The 14852-nt window shown below is 36.5% G+C and overlaps 1 protein-coding gene across 4 annotated transcripts in view; it reads right to left on the bottom strand.

Annotated features, from left to right (window-relative positions):
• The window catches only part of LOC106876580 (glutamate receptor 2), a 737813-nt gene that overhangs the window by 475353 nt on the left and 247608 nt on the right, over positions 1–14852 (bottom strand). For all 4 annotated transcript variants that reach the window (XR_001410261.2, XM_014925186.2, XM_014925185.2 and 1 more), the window contains exon 4: positions 12480–12673. Coding sequence is in view for 3 of the 4 variants with exons in the window: in XM_014925186.2 (XP_014780672.1) it covers positions 12480–12673 (194 nt within the window). In the remaining variant the exon portion in view is untranslated. The remainder of the gene's footprint in view (positions 1–12479; positions 12674–14852) is intronic.

Below are 14852 nucleotides of genomic sequence, written 5' to 3' on the forward strand. Positions count from 1 at the left end.
ATATATAATGAGAGAAGAGGACACAATCTCTGTTTCCAAGACTTGACGATACCTTGTTATTCAAAAATAATATATATTGTGTATAGCAAAATATTACTATATTATCAAAGGAACCAATAGGTTTGGCAATTAATTATTCTCACCATTCTGAAGAAAAATGTATAACAACTAAATAATAAGATATCATAGAAACTCAAAGACAAAGAGAGAAGCACTTATGCGTACGTTTTTAAAAACATCGCGAATAAGCAAAATATGTTACTGGACTTTCTTTCATGGTTAAGAGGTTGAATGAAAGTCAAAATGTATATAATGAAATGATATTTGATTTCTTGAAGAAAAAAATATATAATCATCTCATTTGTATGTAGAGAGAAGCGAAATGTATTTCTAATCAAATAGAACGGAAGTAAACTGTACAAGAATTGTCAGTTTTTAAGTAGAGGGAATTATATTTTCTTTTTAATGAAATTAGTTAAAGGTGTCACATAACAAGTTCCTTCAAGAAACTCCCTAAAAGACGATAGAGTAGTCCATTAATTATGGCGGCCATTTTAAACAAATGTCTTCACAGTCGGAGAATTTTCTCAAAGTATTATCTTATTTTGGTTTTGCTTTGTTTTTATCTATGCCTAAACTTTTGTGCCTTCAGACTTTTCGTTCATTAATTCATCAGAGAATTTTAAGTATGACAAATGAAATCGTATATTTAAAGTGAAATAAAACCACGAAGGTTTGAATTCACAAATTTGAATTTCGATACTGGAGAAAAGGTTTTTAAATTTTTAAAACCCAGAGCGTATAAAGTGAATATAAATAGTTAATCATATTTTCCAAAATTTAATTTCTTAGAAATCCTCAAAGTTCTTGAATCATCTATAGAGAAGACAAAGTTTTCCAAAATGTGTAATATGAACTGAAGACAAGAATAAACGTTACTATCATTGCAACATAAATTAGATCAAATATTGAATGTGACTCTTATACGTTGTCTGAAGGGAACCTTTCTGAAGAGTGCTTTAATGTTTTAATATTTTAGACTATTAACCTTTCGGAAAGCCATCTGTTAGATTTGTTTCATCCTGTGGTTCTATCTTACAGCGTTTCTGTTAATTACAGACATAAGTCATATATATTCTGATGGTACCTATTTATGACTTTGATCTATGGAAGCGGCAACAGATGAAAGCCACAATTATTGACATTTCGGTGAACAGACTGATTTTATCGTAATGCCGCTATCAGCTACAACAATCTAAGGTGCTAAGAAGTATTTATTCGCTAGTGTAGCCTTTATGTGGTCATTCGATTAGCTAGAAATAATAGCCAAACCTCCACTGTCATATCGTCTTAAATAATGATGGACAAATTGAAACAAGTTTACAAATTAATAGGTGTGTCATCTCTGGAACACTCTTTTCCCATTATTAGTTTTTTTTATTATTGGTTCTCAGTGCTTTGTGCCATCGAAATGTGTTCTGTTATGATATTTGGTGTGGATTGAGCGTGAAAACCAGTTAGAGTACGTTTCTCTTTAGATCTGACCACAATTGATTTCTTTAGGAAAGCCATCAAGAGAAAGCAGCGATAGACGGGAGAAGAATCGACAACAGACTGGACTATATTTCAATTACGTGCCCCGAAAGAGATGGAAGACAAAGTTGACATCAGAGTACAGAGAGCCGGAATGAATACTGCAAGACACTCTAGCAAACAATCAATCGCCTCTGCCAATTCGCTTCTTAAAAGTTACTTCTCTGTAGTACGATGTAACTTCTAAGGCCTTTTGCATAAATCTCTTCGGTCAAGATCTACCTAGAGCTAAACAATAACGGCGTATTTCCTGGAGAGTTGAGACCTTAGTCCGATAAGTAAATGGTTGAATTTCGATAAGGTCAAGGAAGTTGTTTTAGAGATGAAATAAATCGACTTAACTTTACCTACTTGATGATGGTTATTTCTAATGTTAACAAAATGGGGAGGGGCTACTCTCAATTAATCAAACAGAGTACTCGACTATTGTTTTTTTAAGTATTCCTGAAGCATGAACGGAGAAAAAAAATCTTATCGACTCCGTTGGGATTTGAGTTCTGAACGTGAAGAGACGTATCCACGTACGAAAAAAGCAATAACTCTGTCGCAGCCGATTCTGTCGCACCACTAGTCATTAATAATATCATTATTTTTAATTGGTTGGAACCTTTACAACTTCATTTTGTGAAGTAGTAGATTGCGATTGAGAAATTGGGTTGGCGTTGGACATAGAAAAACAAATTAAATAAGTGCTTTACGATATGTAGTCCACTATATCACTTTATCTAAATTTAGAATAGGTTAGGCTACATGCTCTTTCAGAAATTAAATGTGAAGAATCAGCGTCACACATTGAGAGACTTGTCTCCGTGTTTCAGTACATGAGTTGTAAGTGAACGATGTTCTTAACAAATCCCAGTGGAACATGAAAATAAATAAATCGACTTTTTGCTTCAAATAATGTTCATATCATGGCCTGCTTAACTGCGAAATTTCATTGTATTAAGTGATCTCTCATCTTCGCTTCCCTTTTAGCTTTACTGCATTTTACATGTTTTTTTTTTCTTTTGTTATTTTCGTTTCTTTTTTGTTTTTTGTCTTTTTATATTTCATCTGAACTTCGCCACATTCTATAAGACTGCTCTTATGGATACATTCTCTACATATATATTATAGTAGCTTTAAATAAATATTAAATATATAGATGGACATTAAAAAAATATTCCAGACAAAATGAGTTCCTTTTTTAAAAGAAACGAAAATATATCTAGATCGATTCTTCTTCGAGTAATTCAGTGCCAAAATTGGTGCCAAAATGATATTAATGTGTCTGCAATGCGAAGAAATAGAAAAATAAATTCCGTATTTTTTCTACCTTTTTGTAGTAAGTTTTTATTACCTCTAGACAATTTTGTTTCGCAGTGATGTTTACTTTATTACTACAGAGTAACAACAACAACTATAATAATAATAATAATGTTTTCTTTGATAATAATGATAATAATTTCATTTATTTGCCACCAGGGCCCATTCATTCGTATAAAACTGTGTTACAAGATGGTTACAGAACGCGTGGAGATGTACGCAATTATATAGAAGCCAGGTGGGGACATCAGACAATGTATACAGACGTATTAAAAGACCGATTCAAATAATTACAGATCAGATACCAAGAATAGACATATGTGCGTGTATGTCTGTGTTTGTATATATGCATATATCTGCCTGAATATATATATACATGATATGTATATATCTAATGGAGTTGTACATATAACCATATAATATGTAAACGGAACACTACAACTCTTTTCTCTCACTATCATACCCTCTTTCTCTCTCTCTCTCTCTTTCTCTCTCTCTCTCTCTCTCTCTCTCTCTCTCTCTCTCTCTCTCTCTCTCTCTCTCTCTCTCTCTCTCTCTCTCTCTCTCTCTCTCTCTCTCTCTGAAATGTAAAAGAGAAGTTATATTACACACTACTCCCCATACCAGACATTATTTAACATAATGAAATAGATAGTAACTCATACCTCTTGTTGCCGCTCACAAAAAACACCGTGCAAAAGAAAAGAAACTGTTTGAGCGAGATAAGGAGAGAAATGTTTGTTTCTCTGATGCAAGTGTATCGTCTGGGCTTTCTGTATCAGTGTCTAACAATATTTCTCAAATGGAAGGTAAAATAATACTCTGCCTTCCCAGCCGAAAGCCACAGCAGGCCATCGATGCAGGCACTGAAGTTTACTGCGGCATTAGTTCTTTCGCTCACCCCTAAAACATTGGAGAAAGTATCGCTTCAAAGTTTCATACATCTACTTGCAATCGAGTTGTACAATTTTCTTTCCGACAAAGATGGAGCTTGGGCTATATTCCTGCTGTACACCCCATCCATTCAAGCTTTCGATTCCACGTGACATAGAACACATACTGACTTAGAGCACATACTTTCGTTCTGATGGTGCAACCTTCAAATTTTTTGTTGTAGAAATTGCTGAGAGCCAATTCCGTTGTTAGCTCGTTGGTAGTCAAACATTTTCTAATCACTTCTTCTAATTTGTTCACTAGCGCCTTCTCCAAACTAATTTTTTTATTGTTGCGTCTTTGCTAAATCCTATCGATTTTTCTCTAAACATTTTCGTTGCTTGCTCCGCCGCTAGTTGATTACTCCGCCAACTTCCACGTAACTATTTCGTAAACCGGACACGGTAGTCATTTTACACCGATTTCGATGCGTTCTTCTTCCAGTAACCTAGCCCTATCTGGGTCGACTGTGCAGAAAGCAAACTAGTGATCTGTATAACCGACTGATTCGTTATTTTTCTACTCTAACTCTAACTCCTGGCTCAATAAATGTGCTGTCAACATACCCTATCTGGCTCCTCCTTCTTCATACTTGAACATATGGAAAATTCAGCTGGTACATGTCATACACTTAGAACAGTTTGATCAGTAAATTCAACACAATTTCAGTTTGCATCAATCACAAATCTCAATCCAACCTCATGCTAGTACAAAAATCGTGATGTTCCCATGTACGCTTTTAATCGCATAAAGAACTCATGCTACGTTTGCAACAATCGGAGCTTATGTGACCATTAGTCTGCAGGCAGCACTCTTCCTGTCGTTCATATTTAGCACTACCGATTTATCGTCCATGTTCATAAGAATCACATGACCTGGGAACAACTATGAAGTGAGTCATTCTGCAAAGATTTCAGGTCTCTATAAAAGAAGGGTATCCATCAGCGTTATTAGAGGACAGCAAATTATGAATATAGTTGTGGCGATTGGGTGAGAGTATCGTCTGGAAAATATCATAAGCTCCGATACAGACGGTCGTCTTAAGGCTACAGTGATTGCATTTAAAGCAGTCTTATTTTGGATCAGAAAAACTTGGCGTTTCTTCATGATATACATGTACATGGAAACTTTTAATATGTACATGTTTTGGCATATGAGTGTGTGTGCATATGTATGTTTATATGTATGTATGTATTCACGTGTACATATATATATATATATATATATATATACATATATGCATGTTTATATGTATGTGTGTATTCACATGTGTACATATATATACATATATATACATGTGTGTATAGATTGATAAATAGAGAGACAGGGAGATAGATAGATAGATAGATTAGTACTCCGTTAGAAATAGTAATTTTCAATCGCTTGTCCTCTGCCAAGTGCATTTTCGCTATTAATATAGTTGTACAACATTATAGCATAAAGATGCTCTCACACACGTATGCACGTGCAAATATGTGTGTGTATGTGCGCGTGTGTGTATTTGTATGCGTGTGTGTGTGTGTGTGTGTGTGTGTGTGTGTGCGCGTGCGTGAGCGCGCGTGTGAGTGAAGCCATTTTATAGTAATATGTAATTCTGATTTCTTTCTAATTCCCATGATAATGATAATAGCCAGAGCAGTATCATGTTTTGTGTTCTAAGTGTGATTTTTTACTTCCTGAAAAGAGATGTTTTCGTCAGTGGGGATTTACTGGTTTTGACTAATAACATCAAAGATGTTATTTTGTTTCAACCCTCATTCATATATCCCAAGAGTCTGTTGAATTTTTCATTTACTATCACTGTTTTTTTTTTTTTCGGCATTAGTTAGTGTTTTGTTTCTTTGCTAGAAATTACATGGTTTACAACTTGTTACAAATTGGTAAGCATTTTCCTGCCGGTTTAGTTGGTCGAGCTTAGAATGATCACTGTTAATAATAGTTACAGTGAAACCATACTTAATAGTTATAACAGAGGTGTCAGATAACAAATTAGTAGAGTCAATAGAGTGTCAGAATGAGTTGCTGTTATTTCCTCCTGTTCTGAGATAAAATTCCGCCAAGACTGATATTATCCGGCATCATTTCCAGAACGATAAATAAAGTAACACTACAGTACACTGAGTTTCTGTTGTTGTTGTTTTTGCTGCTGTTGTTGCTGTTGTTGTTGGTGTTGTTGTTGTTGTTGTTGTTGTTCTTCTTCTTCTTCTTCTTCTTCTTCTTCTTCTTCTTCTTCTTCTTCTTCTTCTTCTTCTTCTTCTTCTTCTTCTTCTTCTTCCTCTTTGAATCTCTTGCTCTGATCTACGCTTGACGAAATTCCTTGTGACGAGACCACTAAAGGATTCAGGTTTCAGCCCCGCCAGTTTTAATGTATCCAAAGTATGACATCTTTCAGGACAGACAGAGGCCATAGAAGTCCACCAGGAGTTGGTGGCCCAAGAAAAGGTGGAACAGGGATGCATGCTCAAAAAAATATAGCTCCAATATAATAATTCTATTGGTGTTACGACTTCCAAATATTTTCGGAAATTTACATCCAATAGGAAGAGCTAGTTATCTTGGACAGCCGAGAAAAGTTATATCCTTCGCATGGCTTTTTGAGTGTAGTACAAAACAAATGATGAAAATAAGGGCAATACATTCTTCTGTTGTTGGCATTGATCGACCAAAAGTTTATTATATAAAGTATATGGAATGGAAACCTGAAAGTAACGAAGGTATAATTTAAAGCCTGTTTATAGTTCATTGTTGCGTCAAGCCTACATAAGTAGTCTTACTGGAAAGTAATTACAATTGTAAAGAAGAGCACTCAGAGAGCGCACATTTCCGCCAAAGCAACACCAATATCCTCTCAACGATTAGCCAGGATGATTTTTTAAATGAGAATAACTGACTGCTCTCACAAACGAGAATACTAAAAATGAACCCGAACGCTCTCAAAAATTAAGTAAAAAAAAAAAAACGAAAAATATTCCAGGATACTTGTCCGGTACCGGATCGATCCCAATATCTAATCAGTTCGTGTCAGTCACGAGGCCAACCATCCTTGGAAGTTTCATCAGAATCCATCCAGCGTTTCTTGAGATGACTTGTCCACGGACAAACAAACAAACACGACTGAAAACAAAACCTCCGCTTTCGCTAAGGCGAAGGTAATAATGATGCCAGCATGATAAGGGCAATAGCTCAGTGAATAAGTTCAAGGGTTGATTCGTTGTTTATCGTTGCTGATAATACGCTGTTTTTATGACGATCTTGCAGAATCATTAATTCATCGAACAAACAGATTAGCGGTATTTTTTTCTGGTTCTTTTGCGTTCTGCGAGTTCGAATTTACCTTTTATCGCTCGAGGTTCAATAAAAAGTAATACCAACTTAACAACGGGGGTCGATGTAATCGACACTTGACCTCCCAACTGTGCCAAAATTTGAAACAATTATTATGATGATTATAACAGCCAGAAGGTAAATTCATTAACGAATCGCCAAGGTCGACTTTGCCTTTCGAGCACCCTCCCCCAAAATTCCTGGCCTTGTGCCTAAATTTGAAAAGATATTGCTGTCGTTGTTGTTGTTCTTCTTTTTTCTCTTATTTTTTCTCTTCTTTTACTTTTCTTCTTCAACTACTACTACTACTATTAATACTGCTATTGGTTGTTGTTGTTGTTGACGATGATATTTAGCCTCAGATCAGCCCTGTTTGTGTAGAACTGTAACCAATAATATCTCAACCCCTATCATCCCTTTTTTTCTAAGCTATGTGTCAAAGCCATAGGATATGATCCAAAGGATGTTCGTTGGCTATTTATAGCAGGCGAAGTGCCCACAAAAAAGTTCTCTCAATAACCTTCTCAACTGGCAGGAAGTGCAAGTGCTACAAAACTCCCTCAAATCATTACCATGTTGCCTTAAAGGAAGCTCACAAATTATACAAAGATTATGATGAGACAGAGTTGTGAGGTTAAAGGAGCTCATTTTCCAGCGTATCTGGTTTTCGCATTCGATATCTCCGCTCAGCACTTAAAAAAGATTTTTCACCCCCATATTCTTGGATTTCAAATTTAAATTACTAATTACGCCTCATGTAAAGACATAGTTACCTCCCTTTGTATTAACGGCCATCCAGTGGGTGAAACACGTGTTTAATTTATTCAGTTATTCTTTTCTCTTCTAAGGGAGCCAGTCGATTAGATCGACAGCAGTACGCAACTGCTACTTAATTTATCGATCCCGAAATCGACCACAGAGTGCCGAATGAATGTAAGTTGGCAGACGCTACGGAAATCCGTTGGAACATTCATTACCTACTCTTCAGGCGGTAGATTTAATATCATCACCTAACGATTGAAACAAACGCGTTGCAAATATAGGGACCAGATCTTCTGTCTGATGATAATTGTCTCTTTTCCTCTCATGGTTACTAATCTCGGACGCCTTAAAAACAGTCATGAGTGCTAACATTTCTCCTGTAACAAGTAAAATGTACAGAAAACTTAAAGTTCTGATGCAGGAATAGATTTAGAGAATGTTGACAAATAGTCTTACGATATTTATGTGATGGACTTCCGAAATTATTTCACATTATAATTCAAATGTTATTCAATTACAATAATAATAAATATGCAAACTCAATAAATACGTTATAAACTATTAAATAATATTTTCACGTGCTGAACTCGATTGATCTTCGATAAAAAAGATTTTTGCTATGTATATTTGCATCAACAGTAGTAATAGTAGTGGTAGCAGCAGCAGCAGTAGCAGCAGCAGCAGCAGCAGTAGTAGTAGTAGTAGTAGTAGTAGTAGTAGTAGTAGTAGTAGTAGCAACAGTAGTAGTTTCTGTTGTTGTTCCTGTGGTTCTTCTTTCTGTCAGCGTTTTAGCGTTCGTACTCGTTATATATTATTGTATTAGCAATAGAAATACGATTTAAGTATGAAGACTACAACAACAGCAACAACTACTACTACTACTACTACTACTACTACTACTACTACTATAGCTACTGTTGTTGAGAATACAGCTTGAAACCGGCACAAATATGTCATTGGAGTCTGCACATCAACCTGATGAGATTAGCATCAACAAATGTCACAAGCCGTCAGCATTGACATAACTATTGACAATGGAGATTTCAGCCATAAAAAGCAACAGCAGTTGCAGCAGCAGCAACAGTAGCAGTAGCAGCAGCAGCAGCAGCAGCAGCAGCAGCAGTAGTAGTAGTAGTAGTAGTAGTAGTAGTAGTAGTAATAGTAGTAGCTGTTTCTGCTGTGGTTGTGGTTACAGTTGCTACTGTTTCTATTGTATTAGTAGCAGTAACTACTGCTCAGTGTGGAGGCGCAGTGGCCCAGTGCTTAGGGCAGCGGACTCGTGGTCATAGGATTGCAGCTTCGATTTCCAGACCGAGCGTTGTGAGAGTTTATTGAGTGAAAACACTTACAGTTTCACGGGGCTTCGGCAGGGGCGGGGGCGAACCCTGTTGTACATTTTCGCAACAACTTTCTCTCACTCTTTCTGTTTCTGTTGTACCTGTTATTCAAAGGGCCAGCCTTGTCACACTCTGTGTCTCCCTGAATCTCCCCGAGAACTGAGTTAAGGGTACACGTGTCTGTGTAGTGCTCAACCTCTCACACGTTAATTTCACGAGCAGGCTGTTCTGTTAATCTTAATTTATTGACCCCGAAAGGATGAAAGGCAAAGTCGACCTCGGCGGAATTTAAACTCAGACCGTAGCGGCAGACGAAATACCTATTTCTTTACTGCCCACAAGGGGCTACACACAGAGGGGACAAACAAGGACAGCCAAACGGATTAAGTCGATTATATCGACCCCAGTGCGTAACTGGTACTTAATTTATCGACCCCGAAAGGATGAAAGGCTAAGTCGACCTCGGCGGAATTTGAACTCAGAACGCAGTGGCAGACGAAATACCGCTAAGCATTTCCTCCAGCGTGCTAACGACTCACCTAGTTCACTGCGGCAGACGAAATACCGCTAAGCATTTCGCCCGGCGTGCTAACGTTTCTGCCAGCTGGCATAATTTCCACATCAACAGTGATGTAGACTGCCTTTACCTAAAACAGAAACAAAGCGGCAGAAGTTAACATCAACCCAGGCTGTCTTTGTGTGTTGCATCCTCTCGGCAACATCTATTAACCACTAAGTGTCGAAATGCATTCCATTGGCCAAGTTTGCATATATGAGATCGATAACATCATAAGACTTGAAAAGCAGCTCTTTGAGAGGGCATTTCTTGTCTAATAAACTTAAATACATTCCGAAAGAAGTCACATAACTCTACCGCAATATATTATCAGATAAAAAGGATGAGCGTATATCAGCAAAAGACCATATGTCAGTAGAAGGCTCCGAGATGATAGTGACATTGATCATCAAACTAATCTATCATGGACCAACAGCAGGATTACTACCTCCCACCTTGAACGTTATGCGTTAGCAATCCAGGAACAGAAAATATCAACCAAATTCCTCTTGCACAAAGTGACAAAATACAGGGAAAACATTAAAATATGACAACTAATGCTGACTTTGTGGTGTTAACACCAAAGATATCACCCACATCATAAGCAGTTGACCGAAAATGTCATCACGGTATTATTTGCCGATGAAGCATGTTGTTGCTAGGATACTGTATAACGAGATTCGTCGGAAGGATAACCTCAGGGACAAAGAAATAAGAACACACAGTAGGGTGGAAACCATAGCCACTCACAATTAAAAGGAGTACTGGTGGAATGTCCCACTGAAAACCTCAATAAAATGTAAACACAATAGATCTGACATGATTTGGGATACAGAAGTGAAACTGTGTACAGTTGTGGAAATCAGCTGCACAGCGGATGTTGACATAATGCTAAAGATCAGTGTAAAAGAGAATACCTACGCTGAACTTTGCAGTTACTCTATCCAGATTATAACTTCAGGTTTATACCTGTAATTATCGTGGCGCTGGAATATGTAACACGCTGCCTAAATACCAATCTTGAGAAATTACACTTCTCAAAACCAGAAAGTAGACAGCTGATTCGGAGACTACAGCTCCAATCCATCACTGAAACTGAAATACCAGTAAAACTTACCAGAAGTTTATCATTTAAGTATATATGAGCATGTCTAGATATGTAATTGTATACATGAGAATACATTTATAAAACACACAAATTTGCACATACATACATACATATATATATACCCAGTCGATATTGACATTCCAATGAAGGTGCCATGGATCTAGGTTAGAAACTCACTCTTTCTCTATTGACAAGAAATCTTGAAGTAAAACTGAAGACATACATACATACATACATACATACTTACGTACATACATACATACATACATACATACGTACGTACGTACGTACATACATACAATCATACATACATACATACATACATACATACACACACGCATGCACATACCCTTATACATCATACTCTATACTCTCACATATATACACACTCATCCACAGACTCTCTCACTCACACACACGACTGATTTTCGATCAGTTTCCGTCTGCCAAATACCACAAGGAACTGACCACAAAAAGGCTTCAATATTCAGTTGAAAATATTCCTTCAGTTGTCACGCTGTAGAGTGGATTCGAACCTTGAACCACATGACTGCAAAGCAAATTTCACTATGCTTGCGTAATATCTTTTTTATGTATTTATTTCTATCGGTCAAAAGTGATTCCGTTTTTAAAAAAATATATGTTCGATATTTTCCAACAATTTTTTGTCAATCAATTGAAATCTATAGCCTAAGGAAGCCATAATTGTACATCAAAGAGCGTCATCGCCTTTCTCTCTGTCCATTCCTAAATGTTGCTCAACCATTTGCTTTTATGATCTTCCTATACCACTCCAACCGGGGATTTTCCATGCATGACAATATTCAATAGAGATCGGATGTCATGGTGTCAAATCACATGACTAAACTACTTCATTTTACGCCTTTTAACAAATCACTGAAGAGTTTCGTGCTTAGCAGCTTTTCCAACATTTTTTTCCTTAATACTCTCATCAGTTCGCTGTTCAGTACATAGAATCTCAGTATCTTTCATTTCAAAAGCATTTTCTATACAATCAATTAATTTCATTCTATTTTCTGGGAGTTTTTTTATCATTTTTTTTTTTTCATTTTTACGTTTGAAGATTAATCTACACGTGTATCGGTGTATAAGTTAATGTGTGCATGTGTCACATTTGAGAGGATCATAGAATGCATACATAATTAAATATCCTTTTTTTTTCTTTACATAACAGTTGAAATGAATCAACGGAGATGCTACTACGTGGTATTTGACGTCCAAAAAATAGCAACAAATTTCGCTCAAATCTCACTTTACCATTTAAAAGAAGTTATAAATGCAGCGTTTCTGAAAATAAGATGGAATAGTCAAGGCTTTTGGTCATACATCTCTGCTCAATCAAATGTGATAAAGGCCAAAAATGGATTCTTCACCTCTTTTGAATATAATTATAAATTAAATATTAACCAAAATATATATTTAATGATGTTCTCTGAAAATATAGGACAGATCAGCACAGGATTGTTCTTTTTCTGACAGGTTTGTTCTCTTTCTACGCCCATTCTGCATTATAAATATTACTAAAAATATATATATTTACCTTGTGAAGAAGGCGCCGGTAAGCTGACGTTGATGACATCACGACGACTATATTACGAGTGGCTCCCTCTAGTTGGTCGAGCTGTCGTAACATTTTATGTGTGTTTTCTATGTCATCAACTCGACGTACCACAACCTCAAGTGGGTCTGACGAATTATTGAAAGAGTCGTAGATATGTTGAAGATGAATTAAACCTGAAAATAGATAACAATAGAAAAATTATATTTAAAATATTACCAGTAGTAACAAAAGAGACAATGAAATATTTAAAAGAATTCCAAATTCAAGAAGTCCCAGAATTAGATAAATTAAGAACAGATGCAGAAATAAACTAAATACATGAAAATCCTTACTAAAAATGCAGTCTTAAATAATCTTACAATCAAATGGCAGGGCAATGTTTAACCCAATGTAATACATTTTAACGCTTGTATTGCTCGTTACCTATATATCGCGGCACGAGCCTGTGGGCAGGTGTGTAGAAACATTAACTAAGCTTGTCAACTCACCATATCTTCAGTTTCGAAGACCACGAAATCAATCTTGTATGCCCTACCTTTGTATAAGGAAATCACTTCATCCAACACATCATCTACGTCTTCCCTTCATTGCATTTTGACGGTACTCTATAAAGTCATTTGCTTTCCAAGAGACGGATGTACACCGTCTTTCGAAATGTATACCACTTTTCTTTTTTAACTTGCTTGGATAAAATCGGTAGTGCAAGAAAGCAGAATTTCTTGTGATATAAATCTGTTTCAGTCTTTCTTTATGAGAGAAAAACGCCCCATATTCATAATTTCTTTTTAGCTTGTGACATTAATAAAGCTGTTTTCGTCATTGTCTGCGATACGAAAATTATTCGACTGCTACTAACGTCAGTGTCTATATTACATATTTGTTTCCTTGTGTTTTGTCTGTAATTTCCGAGATGGCAATGTCTGCGCTGTGTTTATAATTGCACCTGTTCGTTTAAATGTTACAATTCATTCTCTTTGTTTGTCACTTTTTAAAACAGACTGTGTTTATAGTTTCATGATTTTCAACAATTGTTTTTCTCCGAAAACTTCAGGGGCGTGATCGTTGTTACCTCCTTTCTTGGTATCACCGCTCATCGTTACTTCAGACGGAGAAGCGATATTTAAAAAAAAATCCATATAAATAAATCTTATGCACAGCAAATAAATATTTGAAAGAGAAATAGTTTTGTCTACAGTGAATCAACGGCACAGCCATTTAAAAGTTCCAGAAGCTCGCTTTTTTCCACTAAATAAAATTTGGACACATTCGCTAAGAATGAAGTAGATTCAATATCATCTAAAGCATATAATAATAATAATAATAATAATAATAATAATAATAATAATAGTAATAATAATAATAATAATAATAATAATAATTTGCGATGGCGAGATTTGGAATTTGAAATCTGTAAAGATTGTACCTGTAATATTTGGTACATTAGAGACTTTGAATAATGATGTAGACAAATATTTAAAGAAGATTGGAATGGAATGTCAATTGCAGAACTTCTACCGAAGGTTTACCTCTTCGGAACAGGAGAGATCATCAACTTTCAACAAAGATGTTGGAAGGAAGCAATCCCCTCTCCACCTTCACTTTCCTTTTCAAGTGAAATATGAAAAAGTTGATGGGCGCTTGGCCACTGTGTAAAGTACCTGCCTTTAGTCCTTTCAGTCTTATCCATCGCACAACCTCTTTCGCTCCGGTTAACCGACAGATAAACACTGCCTGCCCTTCACAGCCAAATTCGGTGGGACGAGCTTCACAGTAGACTCAGAAAATAGCCCTATCCGTCCCAAACGGCAGGTGTTCGACATCAACCCACAAGGAAGCAATGCTTGGACATTCGACTAGAGCGTGCAGAACATTTTCGTCGCTCAGCGCGCGTCTTGGACTGGCCCGACTGACTGCACTTACAAGCCAGTTGAGGTTATCCGAACCGGCGATATTCTACGGTAACACTGCTAGGCTAAAGATTTCTGAAATTATCCATCAGTCCTTATTTTCTGCGCTTGCGACGCCTTATCAACCAAAAGGCGGGAGAAGCTTCAGTAAAGGAGTTCTGTCTCGAAGGACAAGAACTGGTACCAGCGTGTGATCAAAGAACTGGCAGAAAAGTGACTTTGATGCAAGGCGGCTTTTGTAGTAACTTGATGAATACAGCAAAAAGTTACCAAAATATTGCAAAACATTTGACTCGATATATCTCCCCGAAATTATTACAGAGATATCAAACAGCTACAGAAATGGAAGGAACAAAGGCCAAGTCATATGTATTTTCTTTCTCCTCTCTTTCACTGTAGAGAAGTGCTGAAGTTTCTCCGCTACTCTTCCTCGTCTTTGTAATTG

This window comes from Octopus bimaculoides, chromosome 1, assembly GCF_001194135.2.
Source record: "Octopus bimaculoides isolate UCB-OBI-ISO-001 chromosome 1, ASM119413v2, whole genome shotgun sequence".
Lineage (NCBI taxonomy): Eukaryota > Metazoa > Mollusca > Cephalopoda > Octopoda > Octopodidae > Octopus > Octopus bimaculoides.